The sequence below is a fragment of the Thamnophis elegans genome, chromosome 4, assembly GCF_009769535.1.
Source record: "Thamnophis elegans isolate rThaEle1 chromosome 4, rThaEle1.pri, whole genome shotgun sequence".
Lineage (NCBI taxonomy): Eukaryota > Metazoa > Chordata > Lepidosauria > Squamata > Colubridae > Thamnophis > Thamnophis elegans.
The window spans coordinates 98,788,825-98,804,258 of NC_045544.1; the positions used below are offsets into that span (position 1 = coordinate 98,788,825).

The following is a 15,434-nucleotide window of genomic DNA, read 5'->3' on the forward strand; positions in this document are numbered from 1 at the left end:
ATTTGGGATTTTAGTTATATTCAGTCATGTTACATTTAATAAGGTTTGATTTCTTGCCACTACAGACAATAAAAATAAAATTATTTCAAAGCACGCTCTGAATTTTATTTATTTAATCAACTTACACCCTCTTTTCTTGTGCAGCAAACATACAAGGTATACATTTGAACTTCTAAATTAGTGATACAAATCTAGTACCTTCCAGATGTTTTGAACTACAATTTCTATACCATATGGCCAACATTCAGGTATTTTGTAATCCAGAATTGCCTGCTCTACATTACCTTACTTATTCAAAACTAAGAAACCCCCCACCTTAAAAGAAGCTCACATGGTGCTACCTATTAGGGAAGAAAAGGAAATCAGAAAACACATTACCTACTTGACTTGCCTTTGGTTTCATGTTATAATGTTGAAATATGCATGGAAAGGTAATTTTAAGATAAGCTCATCTTTCTGCCCTCTCTTTTAAAAGTGTATTTCACTTTGTAATTATGTATTTCTTTTTAAAATCTTACAAAATCAATCTGCTAAAAAGAGTTTTTAAATGCACCCGTATTTTTGGAAAAGGTTAGGCAAGAATAACACCCTTCACCAATGATCAAAATGTTCAGTATTTTTTCTTCACAGTTGATTCAAATTTGCATATTCCCTATTTCTTATCTAAAACAACACATCATTATCCGATGCATGTACGAATGATCAGATTGTTATAGAAAGAATACTTGTACTGCTCCAGATAAATTCAAATAACAGTGCTTCAAAAGGCAACAATTCATGCATCCAACTAAAAGTCATCAAAACAACAGAAATGTAATGGCAAGCATCCCATGCATGACTCAGCCATGACGTGTTAAGTTCATCCTTGCTGATTATTAATAAGCAGTCTCTTATCTGAGAGATTAATTTCATATCAAATAACACCAAAAGCAGAAAAGATATAGTAGAAAAAAAGAGAACTAAATTGCACAGACAATATAAATTTTGAAGTTCTATTTGCTTTAAGAATTGTCAGCTGTGAGAAGTGTGAATAAAAACCCTACTACCTACACAGAGGATAAGAAAATTTTTCCTGTTGAAGCTCCAAGGAATTATAAAGGTCAAATTGCAAAACCAGTGTCATCATAGTAAGAACAGAGTTCATACTAAAGCTATATTATACTATACAAGATCACTAATCTATCTAGCATCTCTAAACTGACTGATATTAGGTTTCCTGAGTCCAGAAATGAATCCAGGACCCTGGACAATAAAGCTCCTGCTCTACTCCTAACATAGCAGTTTACACTGAATTTTGGAAAAGTTTGAATCCAGGGCCTTCAACTGAATAGTAAAGTGTGTTTATTATGTTAACAATTCTTCTTATAAATTTCTATTGTTTTTCTCTGTGAAAATTCAGTTGGGATTTCATAAAGAACTAATTAAAAGTCTCCCAAGACAGATGCTTCTGAAAATGTAATACAAACCAAACAAAAACAGAAACTTGGCATTCTAGTTATAGAATGTTGAGTAGTCTTTCACTTGTGATCCTTGTGAACCAATGAACATTTCACCATGCTTTGTTGTTGCTGCTAATTGTGAAGTTGTGTCCAACCCATCACGACCCCATGGAGAATGTTCTTCCAGGCCTTCCTATCCTCTACAATCCTCTGGAGTCCATTTAAGTTCACGCCTACTGCTTCGGTGACTCCATCCAGCCACCTCATTCTCTGTCGTCCCATTCTTCTTTTCCCTCAATCTTTCCCAGCATTAGGCTCTTCTCTAGTGAGTCCTCATTAGGTGGCCAAAGTATTTGAGTTTCATCTTCAGGATTTGGCCTTCTAAAGAGCAATGCTTACCCATCAGTAACTACTTATTTAAGTTCCTCTAAATTCAAGTTTGTGATATCACTGAAAATATCTAGCCATCTTGTCTTCTGCAAGCCTTTTTATTCTATTGTCTTCAAATTTTCTAAGCATCAGGAGCATCTCTAAAGGCTTCCTTCTGCATTATTTGTCACTGTTAGTGCTTCTAATTAGTTGTCTGGTTTTACTGTATTCAGTATTGGTTTGTTCTTATTATTATACAAAATATGTTTTCTTCAGCATCATAGTTCAAAGTTCATTTAACCTTTCTGAAGACCATGCACAGGTAGTCTTCCACTTACGACCAAAACTGAGCCCAAAATTTCTGTTATTAAATAAGACATTTGTTAAGTGAGTTTTGCTCCATTTTATGACTTTTCTTGCCACAGTTGTTAAGTGAATCATAACAGGTGTTAAGTTAATAACACAGTTGTTAAGTGAATCGGGCTTCCTCATTGACTTTGCTTGTCAGAAGTTCCCAAAAGGGGATGACATGATCCTGGGTCACTGCAGCCGTCATAAATATTAGTCAGTTGCCAAGTGCCTGAATGTTGACTATGTGACTATGGGATGCTGCAATGGTCATAAGTGTGAAAAACGATCATAAATCACTTTTGTCACTGCTGTTATAACTTCAAATGGTCATTAAAAGAACTGTTGTAAGTCGAGGACTACCTATAATTAATAGTAACTTTGTTGGTACTATAATCTCCCTACAATTCAATATTTTGTCTTGATTTGTCATAATCCTTAGCTATCTAGTCCAAGTAGCAGGTACCTTTATTTCATGGTTAAAGTTACCACCTCCATAGATTTTTGAGTATTGGTTTCCCTACAGTATTTCTTCACTAATTTGCATGGCATTGGCACTTATAGTTGTTAGTTGCGAAGTCGTGTCCAACCCATCGCGACCACATGGACAACGTTCCTCCAAGCCTTCCTGTCCTCTACCATCCTCTAGAGCAGTGCTTCTCAACCTTGGCCCACCTGGAGATGGGTGGGCCAAGCTAAATACCGGTAGACAGGATGACACTGTGTTTTCCATTCTTCCTTACAAACTGCAAGCAGCATCTCAAGAGCAGTATCTAGAGTTGTCCAAAGTCATTGACAGAGATGGGCAGCCATAGAAATTGAATGAATGAATGCACGAATGAATGAACAAACAAACAAGCAAAATCTTGTTCTGCTGGAATTTCATAAAACTCTTCCAAATTGCCCAATATTTTCTGGGGCTCACTTAATTTCATATTAAGTTGCCCAGAGCCACCTCGATAGTGAGATGGGCAGCCTATAAATCTAATAAATAAATATATATTCTAAAATATTTGGTTCCAGCTCAGTCAAGATACTGAAACAGAGATCTTTGGGCTGAATAGGGTCAGAAAATAAATAGAAACAGATAAAACATTGGTTAGATATAGCATCATCGACACAATGAACATGAATTTGGGCAAATTAGGGAGGTCCCTGGGGTCACAAAAAGTTTAGTCTTTGTGACTATACAACACCATAGCGACTAAACAACAATAAAATACATTACTAAAGACAAACAAATAGAAGTTTCAGTGTCTTATTTGGGAAAAGGATGGTTAGTCCTTCCGTCTCATATTCTGGGGAAAACAGTTCAAACTGCTTTCAAATTCTTAATTCATTCCCTATGAAATGAATGCCAGAATCTGGGCATATGATCGCATTTTGGGTGCTTGACAACTGGCTCAACTTTATGACTATTTGTAGTGTTCTGCAGTCACATGACTGCAATTTTTTACTTTTTTGCCAGTTTCCTCACTTACCTCCAGTTCCGGGCAAAAAAAAAATGCCCATTAGGTATAACGGATTTGTTTAACTACCATCATGTTTGCTTAACAATTTCTGAAACAAAAATGCCAAAACATTTATCCAGTCATGTGATACCTCAACTTATGACTGCAATTTTAGGTTCAATTATGGTCAGAAATCAAGCACTACTTATGTTTTCTTTTGATGCTGTTGGAAGAAATACAATACAATAGCACAGTTGGAAGGGACCTTGGAGGTCTTCTAGTCCAACCCCCTACTTAGGCAGGAAATCCTATACCATTCCAGACAAATAGCTATACAACATCTTCTTAAAGACTTCCAGTGTTGGGGCATTCACAACTTCTGCAGGCAAGCTGTTCCACTGATTAATTGTTCTGTCAGGAAATTTCTCCTCAGTTCTAAGTTGCTTCTCTCCTTGATTAGTTTCCATCCATTGCTTCTTGTTCTACCCTCAGATACTTTGGAGAATAGTTTGACTCCCTCTTCTTTGTGGTAACCCCTGAGATATTGGAACACTGCTATCATGTCTCCCCTAGTCCTTCTTTTCATTAAACTAGACATACCCAGTTCCTGCAACCGTTCTTCATGTTTTAGTCTCCAATCCCCTAATCATCTTTGTACATCTGGTTCAGTTCCAAGCAGGGAGAAAGACACTGGAACCATGGAGGCTGATTGGAAAGATGGTTTATTGATAAACAGGAGCACATATGTTTGAGGTCCTGGACAGCTGACCACATGGAGTGGAGTAAGGGTTATTTATACCCTCTCTTGGGCCTTGTCCTTGAGCTTCCTGTTCCTGTGCAAGAAATGTATTCTATTGGCTGTAGTCAGACTCCCATGGGGTCATGTTTGTCTGAATCAAGTTTGGTTGAAGCCTGGAGGGTGATGCAATGTCCTCAGGTGATTTTGCAACGCAGTGAGTCCTGCTGCTAGATAATCCTATTATGTCCTGGAGGGTCATCTCTTAATCCCATCACCCTAGAGCTGAAGGCCTTTTGTTTTGTAGATAGGCTGGCCCAGTCCTTCTCAATGGGCACCAAATATCTGCTGGGGGCAGGAAGTAGAAGCTCTGAGTTTCTGTCTTCTTTAATATTTCTCTTTCTCTTTTAGGGGAAATATAATATTTCCTAGAATATTTCATTCTTCTAAGAGGGGTGGGTGCTAACTTTCTATAGGTAGGTACTACTTTCTATTATGCCACAAAGGAGCATAGAACTGTTGGGCATCAGTTTCATCTGCAGTTATACCACAGATCTGGATCACTATAATTTCAAAAGAATTACCATGACTCAAACCAAGATTATTTTGTCATTGAGTCTAGCACTTCTTTATTAATCATGACATCTACTGTTGCTTCCACAATTTTAATGTCCACAGTAGATGCTCCTCTTATGTTAAGTGAACCATTGGAGTTCACTGAATGCCAGAATTTCAGCGTTCAGTCTTGACATTTTTGCGCTGATATGGTTCTGACTTTCAATGTATCAATACCCTGTTTCCCTGAAAATAAGACCTCATCAGATAATAAGCCCAATCGGGCTTTTGAGCACATGCGCTAAAATAAGCCTTCCCAAAAAATATTGCAACACAGCAGCAGCCATGAAGTGACCACACTTGTCACCTCTAAAATATTAAGACCTTCCAGAAAATAAGGCCAAGCACGGTAACACGGTAGCAAGTATATATTTCAGCAGCATATTTCCTTTTGCCTTTGGACACATCAACCCAATCACAGCAATCACACACATTCTCACACACACACACAGTGCCTTATAACTATCCTCAGTTCTTCCATAGCAGATTTGTTGGATACATTCTCACCAATGGAACTCACATTCCAGTATCCTATCCTCATTGTCCAGGTTGTGAGTATTTATTTGGTTTTCTTGGAACAATATTAGAAAGATTGCTATTTCTTTTTCATTTCACACCAAGAACAATGATGGGTCCTTGATAGTCTCTGAGCTTGTTTGTTTCCTGCAGATGTTTCATTATCCTAACTAGGTAATATCATCAGTGCTGTTTTCTGTCAGTTTATATTCTGATGTCTTGCCTGTCTGTGTGGGTGGGGGTGGTCTTATCTTTTTTGCATATGCAAAAGAGATAATCAACCAGCCCAAAAGAGAAAAAGACTCCAGCACCTCTCCACCAGTAATCAGCACTCAGATCAGCATAGATTAATTCCATACCAGCAATCAAATAAGCAATACCCCAATCAAGAAACTGCCAAAGAATCATCAGTAAACAGCCCAACCAAAGATTCTCTAAGACCTCCCCCGCCCACCCAGACAGGCAAGGCACCAGAATACAAAACAACAACAAACAGTCCTCCTTGCTAGACAACTAATGATGTTACCTAGTTCGGGTAAGGAAACATTTGCAAGAAAACAAACAAGCCCAGAGAGCATCAAGAACCCCTCATTTCAACCCTGAGCTACAAATATTCTCCTTTGTTGGTTCCCAGAACAATGCATATATTAATAAAATAACACAAGAGAATTATCAACCCAAAATTCTATGCAGAAATGGGTATTGCTGCCACACATCTTTTTCAAAATTCTGCCAAATCAAGGGAATGAAAGAGGACTTGGCATAACAATTACAGGTAGTCCTCGACTTGCAACCATTCATTTAGTGAGCATTCAAAATTACAACAGCATTGAAAAAAATTACTTATGACCCTTGTTCACACTTTTTTTCAACTGTTTTTTTCAACTGTTGCAGCATCCCCCTGGTCATGTGACCAAAGTCCGGGTACTTGGCAGTGGTGGGTTCCAGATCCCGTCGCAACTGGTACGCTGCGACGAGGCCGGGCATCCACCTCGGGCACGCACCCTGTGCATGCATGCGCACCCACCGCCCTGCGACACTCCAGCTGCTCGGCTAAGGTCGCACAGGCACCATATGCTGCGCGCATATGTGCAAATGGCACGGTTGGCTTAAAAGCAGGTAAGAAACACGCGAGGGGGCAACAAAACACCATTCTGGTACGGTGGCCACTGCTCCCAGCTGCCACCGGTACGCCTGTACCAGGACGTACCGGCTGAAACCCACCACTGGTACTTGACAACTGGCATGTATTTATGATAGTTGCAGTGTCTGATCACCTTTTGTGACCTTCAGACAAAGTCAACAGGGGGAGCTATTAATGTTACTAACTTAACAACTGCAGGAATTCACTTAATCATTGTGGCAGGAAAGGTCATAAACTGGGGCAAAACTCACTTATCAACTGTTTGGCTTAGCAACAGAAATGTCAGGCTCAATTGTGGTTATAACTCAAGGACTACCCGTACATTAATAAAAGAAAAGGCTGAAACTGACAGGCACATGGAAACTAAGAAGACAAAAAATACTAGCACCAAATGAAAAAGAATTCAGCTGGATCTATTTCCAAATGCTGCCCTCATTTTGCAACAGAGGCTCAGTGACCAACGCTGACAAAACATCTACTGGAATTATACCAATGGCTCTGACTTCATTTTTTTCCCCTCACAAATCTATCCCTTAGCAACTTGCTGGCTAATTCAAAGCAGTACAATAAAGAAATTTCAAATGGAAGCAGCTGTCCCTATAAGCTTGTAAACACTCCCACAATGGATCGCAGATAAGTCATCATAGGTTAGGAACTAGAATGAAAAATAGATAATAAGAAAAAGTGGGAGAAACATATTGATTCCCTGGACTAGAAAATAATGTGTGATACAAAATGATGCTTTCCAGTGACATTAGGAAATGGATGGCATATACCCTCTTTTTTTCCCTGCATAATACTTGCTCTCCTCTTTTTTTCCAAGGACAATAGGGCAGCTTGCCAGTCTACAGGGCTGCCCACTGCATATTAACGAGATTCACCACAGCCAATTCATTATAAATCCAAAGAGGTCTTGTGCCACTTTTCAATTCCAGAAACTTGAACAAAGTGCCTTAAAAAGGGAGAGAAACACTGTATTGGTTTAAGCAGTCAAAATGTCAAACAGTTAACATCCGGAATATTATTACTAATATGGCCTCACTAGAGAATTTCTGATAGAGTCAGCCCATCTATTGGATATATTATTTTTAAGAGATGTTCAGAATATTTTGAAGTGTTTTCATGTAAATTATTGTAGTTCGCTCAGCAATACATTTTTTCAAAGTTTGTTGGCTAAATACTCCCTGTCCTATTTTGAGAACAAGAAGAAATAGAAAGGATGGCCTCTTTTGAACCAAAGATACAGGTACTGTTAAAAACTGTAGAGACTCCTACCACTTTCTCTTTTTAAAAAAAAAGCAGCACACACTAACAGACAGATAAGAGAATAACAGAGTTGGGAGGGACCTTGGAGGTCTTCTAGTCTAACCCCCTGCCCAGGCAGGAAGCCCTATAGCATTTTAGACAAATGTCGTCCAATCTCTTTTTAAAAACTGCTAGTGTTGAAACATTCACAATTTCTGGAGGAAAGTTGTTCCACTGATCAACTGTTCTAATCAGGATAAGTTGCATGTGGGAAATAGTTCATTTTTTATGTCATTAATTATTAGATTTATTTCCCATATTTCATCTGCAAGGATAGGGTGAAATACAGTAAACAGCACTCTCTCTTCCAATTTCTGAAAAAGTCTGGGAAAACACCTTGCACTGAACGGAGGACTAGACTAGATGAGTTCTGAGATGTTTTTCAATTCTATGATTCTATAATGATGCAGCCGGAAGGAATTAAGATAACTATGGGATTTCAAGATAAAATAACTGGCAAATAGCCTCTTTAATGATCTCTTACAGAAACCATTGGAAATTAGACAGAAGATTACGAGTACCTTTTGGGTGACAAGCTGCCCAATTTAAACAGGTAAAGAGGATAGAGTATCCTTCACTCCTTTTTATATGAAAGGGTATTTCCTATGCCGTCTTCATACCTAACGTATGAAAAAGGAACTATTTCTTTTTAACAAAAAGAAAAGAAAAATCAAAAAACATAATCAGCACTCCTGTTTGAGTATATTCTTTGTTGTACACTGCTAGGGAAAGGAGGTACAACGCAATGTTGAAGATTTCTAGTTCCACATAAAAGAACTAAATAAAAACTGCACTGTGAATGCAGAAGTTGACAGAATCAGTAAGAAATGGTTGTTTTCTGGCAGAGACTGGATTCCTTCTTCTAACTCTTTACATTTTACCAGCATCCTGCTCTCACTAACGGGGTCCAGGACAAACAAGGGCTTGTTATCAATGTTGGCTCTGAAGTTGCCTTTGCTCTCTTGACTTTCTTTTCAATATTCGCCCTTACTTGTGCGTTTGGGCCTTTATCCACTGTTCTTTTTATACCTGTTTTTAAAAGCCAAGCTTTCTTTTCTGCTGTGAAGAACTTTCCTTAGCTGTACTTACTCTAAAAACAAATGAGTATCCAAGGGTTGATCTACCCAGAAGTCAGTGCAAAGCAGTCAACAATTATTTGATCGACAGAAAGGTCATGGCAAAGAAATAAGGCCTAGCCTAGCCTTCCCCACCACATGCTTTGAAAGTGCAGGGAAGTATTTTGTTTTATTTTAAATATAAGGTAGTAGCTGCTTTGTTTTTGGTTTAATATGTTCTTCAATCCCATACACTTACTGTAGCTTGTGCACAATGACTTAAAAATTTAGAATGCAGCACGAACATAACAAATTTCAGATTAATGAACAAATTATGAATAAGCAAACTACACCATGTACTGATGTAATGAAATGCATGAATGACCTCGGGGAGTGAAGGAAATATTCTGTTGCGAGAGGCAGGAGCCTGCAGTCACTTAACAGTAAGAGAAAAAAAAAATAGGAAATATACACTCTAATGGTTCAAATAGTAAAAAGTGAAGGCAGGAAGTTTGTGCCTTCAGACTTGCAATGTAGCCTTACAAGAAAGAATTAGCGCATATTGTCCTGTTTCCTGTATAGTTTACTTATAAGGGCTGATAACTACATAAAGCTAGCATGTATTAGTGTCCAACAAAAGCCTCCTCAAACCACACAGAGCTAATTGCATTTTTCATCTCTACCTCAACTACTGCTCTGCTTTGACTGCTTTCCTTACCACTTCTCAGAACCAGCAGCCATGCTGGCTGGGAATTCTAGAGCAGTGTTTCTCAACCTTGGCAACTTGAAGATGTCCGGACTTCAACTCCCAGAATTCCCCAGCCAGCATTCGCTGGCTGGGGAATTCTGGGAGTTGAAGTCCGGACATCTTCAAGTTGCCAAGGTTGAGAAACACTGTTCTAGAGTCTTCAAACATATCTGAGGAAGCAAGTTGGGGAAGGCTCCACTAGAATTACTTGAAGTTTTCAGTCTTTCTTTACTTGCTTGTGCTATTTTCGGCAGTCAAAGAAAATTATTCCAAACTTTTTCAAACATTGGTTGCTGTTTATCAGCAGGATATATTTCATGCACTAACAAGTAATACATTTATTCTGCCACATGTACCTTTCTGAACTTATCATTAATTATCTTCAAAAAAGCACTAAAACTCAAAACATTCTGAGATTACCATTGTACTGATACACCTTTTATGACTCTATGAACAGTTGTAGGGTTTTTTCCTTGAATAATTTTCATTTTGGAAAAAAATGTGTCTTGTTTACACACAAGACACACACATACACACACACACACACACTCACCATCTGGTGAGTGCCGAAGCCACAGTCACAGATGAGACCCAGAGCACGCACGACTACATCAGTAAGATGGCACCTAAAGATGAGCTGCTGAGAGAATGCCTGAGGCAGCAGCAGATGTGGGAGGAAGATCAAGCAGAGGAAGTGTCATGGCAAGATAAGACCCTGCATGGGATATACCATCCACAGATAGCTGAGGTAACAGACATTGGGAAATCCTACCAGTGGCTGGAAAAGGCTGAACTAAAAGACAGCACTGAGGCACTGATCATAGCAGCACAAGAATAGCACTAAGCACCAGGTCCATAGAAGCAGAGGCCCACAAGCCCCAAAGTGCAGGATGCACAGACAAGCCCCAGAGATTGTTACAAGAGAAAAAGATCATACTTGGTAGGGGTCTGAACTATCTGCTTGTGAACCACTCTGTAATTTAGGTCAAAGGCTACAAGTTATCCAAATCTTGATTCTATAACTAGAAGAGAATTTAGGATAGTTGTTTATTACAAGTCTCTTTGTTGGCTTTCTTTTCTCCATACCATGTACTCCAGCTGTAATGGACCCCAATTCTTGTAATACCCAGCAAACTGGGGATTACGGAAATTGTAATCAAGAATTTCTAAACAGCATTAATGTAGGGAGAGGTAGGTTAGAACTTTATCAAGGCATAAGAAAAAGAATAGTCGTCGTTTTCTCTCTCTGAATCAATTTGTCACCCTAATCAGAGGCTCAGAAAATAAATCTAGAAAAGTAAAAAAAAAAGATATTAATTCAATCCATTACCTCTTCTGAATTCTCTGTTGCATTACCTCCATCCTTTCCACTGCTGCTGCTGGCCTTTGTAGTGCTTTTAGTAGATTTTGGAGGCTCCTAGAAGAAAGGCAGAAGAAATGAAAGATACAAATGCAGAACCAGCCAAACATATTTAGATGCAGTGATCCACAAAACTGTCCTCAAGATAGGTACCATGCAAGTGAAAAACAGGCACTTTCCTATAAACAAAACTGCTATACTGTACCATATTGCACAAACTCATGCAAATAGAAATCCTTTTCCCAGCATAGGATAGATCTGGGCAAAGCAAATCACTCTTGAGGCAGTTCCCCAGAATGATTTATTCTTCTCCTTTTAGAATGGTCACCCAATTTTGTTAAGCCCTTCCCTCTACCCCACCCTGCAAAAGTGCCTTTTGACTGTAGTTTTAAACTAAACTGTTGAGTCTCTGCTGGGCTCTGCCAAGACAAGTGAATCTAACTGATATTTCCTGTGGGATAGTTGTATTTTCCTAGACAGTAAAAATTGAGAGAGATCTGTGGTGGTTTAAACATCAACATTATTTATCAAGTTTGGTCACCTCTAAACATCACAAGGTACATAACAGTTGCATATTCTGAAGTAAATTACAATCTACAAAAATATAGTCCACAATAAATCTGTTAGACTTATTGCCAGAAGAGATTTGATAGGTTTTGCTACCAAAGAGAGCAAGGCAATGAAAATAATATTAGCTGAATTGATACTACTGGTTGTTGTGGAGATAGAGAAACTAGAACTGACATAATTCTACTTTTATGACAAGAAAAAAGAAAGTATAACTATCATCATTCCAAGCAAAGGCAAAAAAGTTCCCACCTACCCTCTAAGTTTTCAAAACACATTGTCAGATGTACAGTAGTTTTTTAAATGACTTTTTAAAAAAATTGTCATTTATGGCAACAGCACAATTCTAATAATGTATGTTATTGTATTTTGTTCAAAAAATTTGAATATTGTGTTTCACCTTACAGACTACAACATAGCCTGCTAGTGGATTAAACTGTATGTATGTTATTTAGGTGCTATGAATTGTGTCTTTTTTTCTTAGTTTAATTAAGACTTGTATCATTCTTCTTAACTAATAGGATGCACCCAAATTATGTTAAGACTGTGCAAAAGTTTACAAAGTTGACATTTAGAAACATATTTAAAAGAGGAAAAATATAAAATGTAGAAGAAAACTCTAGAACACACACAATATAGTAGCAGAAGACGTCCTACAAATGTCTTCTAAGACAAAAGCCTTGCTGAAATCAACTGAGCATAGTTGTAAAAATGTGTAAAGACTAAAAGTAAATGTGTCAAGACTAAGTACATGAAAAATGTATTAAGCTCGAAATACCTGTTTCAAGTTTGAAACAAGCTTTTCCAATCCTACCAGAACTGTTCCAACCTACTTTAAAGTTAAAATGGCCATTTAGCACTGAAAGCACTTTCAATGATGTTTGAATTTAAAATGTTTTATATACAAAGTCAAATAAAGGTATCAAGCCATTTGTTGCCAGCTCAAACTGTTGACACCTGTAGTCTCTTTTACACTGCTAAGATGCAGTTTTCCAGGTTTTAAACAGCTATCTTTCTCAGTTGGATTACAAAAACACAGCCGACCTCAAATAATACAAAGACATATTTGTTGCTATCTAGGACACATCCAGATTTTTACAACTTAGACAGCACTATTGCTAGTTCTAGACAGAACTATTGTACTTTAGACATAAACTTGAAATCTCCAAGGAAAGCATGATCATTTTCCATTACTGGACATGCCATATTTCTCAATCTTAGACTTAGCATGACTATGTACTCTACAAGGGGTACCTCTTCTCTGCAACTGATCAATGCATTTCTGCCATGTACTATATATGCATTCATGAACTTTACACAGATATTAACTTGCATTCCACTAATGTTCTTTATTGGTGTGCCCTTTTATTATTTGATCAGATCTGTGCTTATACTCATCTTCCTGATGTACCTTTTGTAGATTTCTGCCACCTAGGGAAACAAAGCCTACCATCTACTTGCAACTGTACACAACTGCATAAGTAATGTCCATTACATGATTTTGTAATGTCCATTACATGTGCCCATTTAAAATCTACAGGTACTCCTCAACTTACAACCATTTATTTAACGACCATTCCAAATTATGAAAAACACTGAAAAAAGTGAGTTACATTAATGATCATTGGAGTGTCCTTGTGGTCATATAACAAAATTCAAGCACTTGGCAATCAGCATATGTTTATGACAGTTGCAGCATTCTGGGGTCACATGATCGTTATCTGCAACCTTCCCAGGGGTTTTCAACAAGCAAAGTTAGGAAGGCTGACAGATTCGCTTAATGACCACATTGCTTTGTGATGGAAGTTCAGGTCCTAACTGTGACCATAAATCAAGGTCCACTTATACCAGTATTCTCAGCATCTGCACAATGTATTTTGCATCTATCTGCACATATGGCATACAAAATATTTGCTGACACAAAATACTATCAATACTATTTGTTCAAAGTGCTCCTTTCTCAAACATACCAACTTAAGCATGCCCACACACTTGTATTGTTGTATGCTATTCAAGTACATGCACCATTGGAGCATTATGTCAGCCTGCACATGCACAGTCCTTGAATTTGCTTAATCTCTAGCTCCTTAGCAATGTTTTTGGAACAAGTACACAGTTTTGTCTATATCAATCTTAGGTACTGCACAATCTAGTAAGAATGGCAACAATGGCTCTGATGTGTTCTACAACTTCCTAAGTGTGCAATGTTGGATAAGAGGGCAGAGTCTCTCTAAGACTACCAATGGTACCTTCCATAAAGATGAATGTAAGGCCTATCTATGCCATAGTGTCTATCTCATGCAAAAACCTGCATGAACGTGGAAGGCCAGTAAATACACGCCTAACAAAGAGAACAGCGCTTTTGCAACTACTCGCCTATTAAAAATCTCTACTACCAAAGTGAGAATGTGCATTTTGTTTTCACTCTTTGTAGCATGATCTTCTGTATTGCAAAACCGGGCCAATCTCTACTAAATCCTCTCTCATGTTTCCTCAACCAACCCTCCTCCTCTGTTCCCCACCTCCGCAATTGTCTATGCATCGTGCAGTTGTCTCCCCCCCCCCCCCCCCCACCCCGCGGCTTTTGCACATCTTAATCTTGAGCTGTAATCGTACGAGCCCCCGGCATTTTCCATTCCGCGATGCAGGTACATCCACGGTCCTTTTATTTATGAACAGGCCACTGAAACGCACAACTTCGATCCGCCTTTCCTCTTTGGAGGTTCCTGCGGGAGCGGCGCCCGTAAGCCGGCTTTTTCTCCAAGCGCCTCGCTCTACACAACCCCACCGCCAAAGGCCTTCGCCAGAGGTAATCTAAACTGCATTGTCTGCACCGTGCGTGTCAGTATAAGCGCGCCGGGCGACGTTTGTATGTGTGGCAAACCTAGGTCTGCTTGCACGCAGGTATGCCTTGATCGCTTCCTGGAACTGTTGCACGACGCGGATCCTGCCTGCGTCGCCCGAAAAGGGCTGCCGTGACTCTTGCAAATAAAAGTGCTGCAGCAGCCCCCGTACCCGCCCTGCCAGCCTGCGGCTTGAGACGCGCGGGTGGGGAGGCTCCTCTCCCGGCGGAGGCCCCGGAGTCGGTCTTTGCCAGGCCTGGGCATGTTTTTTGCACTAGGGCATTTCCGTCCTCCTAACATAGCATCCTCCTGACCTACCCGTTTGCCCCCCTCACCTTCTCTTTTTTCAGCTTGTAGGGCATCCCGGATCTTGAAAGAACTACGAGCTGACCCGCTCGGCCTCTCCCGCCGGCTCGGCCTCCTTCTCTCGGTTGTGCTCACTGTCGCTGCCTCCCTCTGCGCAGGAGTGGCAGATCGTGGCGATTGGGCCTACTGCCCCAAAACCGCCTGACGACTGATTCGTCACTTTTACTTCATTGGCCAGAGGTCATCGCCGTGAATTTTCTCATTGGCTGCTTATCTCAAGAGGCTTTTGAAGGACAGGAGAGAGGCGGGAGAGACTGGGAGAGGTTTTGCCAGTTTGCAAAGCAATTGTGATTGCGGGAGGGGGGGGCACAAAATGCTCGGCGGCTTTGGGCAGTGCTGGGATTGGCAGGATGTGCATCGGGGTCGCCATTCCTGCTTTAAAGAAGTTGGAAGGGGCGCGTAAAATGTGTATAGTACACGGGAGTCATTTGTGAAATAGCGGACTATCGGTACAATGTAACACAGGTTTTCTGTGTCATTGTCAAGGAGAAACAGCCCAATAGACAAAATTCCTCGGAGAAATTTGTCAGGAAGCTACTGGGAAGAATGACAACTGCATTGCAGTTAATTTT

At 39.6% G+C, this 15,434-nt stretch overlaps 1 protein-coding gene across 1 annotated transcript in view; it reads right to left on the reverse strand.

Annotated features, from left to right (window-relative positions):
- The window catches only part of PPP2R5D (protein phosphatase 2 regulatory subunit B'delta), a 50,726-nt gene extending 35,759 nt beyond the window's left edge, over window positions 1-14,967 (reverse strand). The window contains exons 1-2 of the mRNA XM_032215667.1: window positions 14,832-14,967; window positions 11,057-11,143 (exon numbers count right to left, since the gene is read on the reverse strand). Of these exons, the coding sequence (XP_032071558.1) occupies window positions 11,057-11,143; window positions 14,832-14,858 (114 nt within the window). The 5' untranslated portion in view covers window positions 14,859-14,967. The remainder of the gene's footprint in view (window positions 1-11,056; window positions 11,144-14,831) is intronic.
- Window positions 14,968-15,434: the final 467 nt, after the last annotated feature.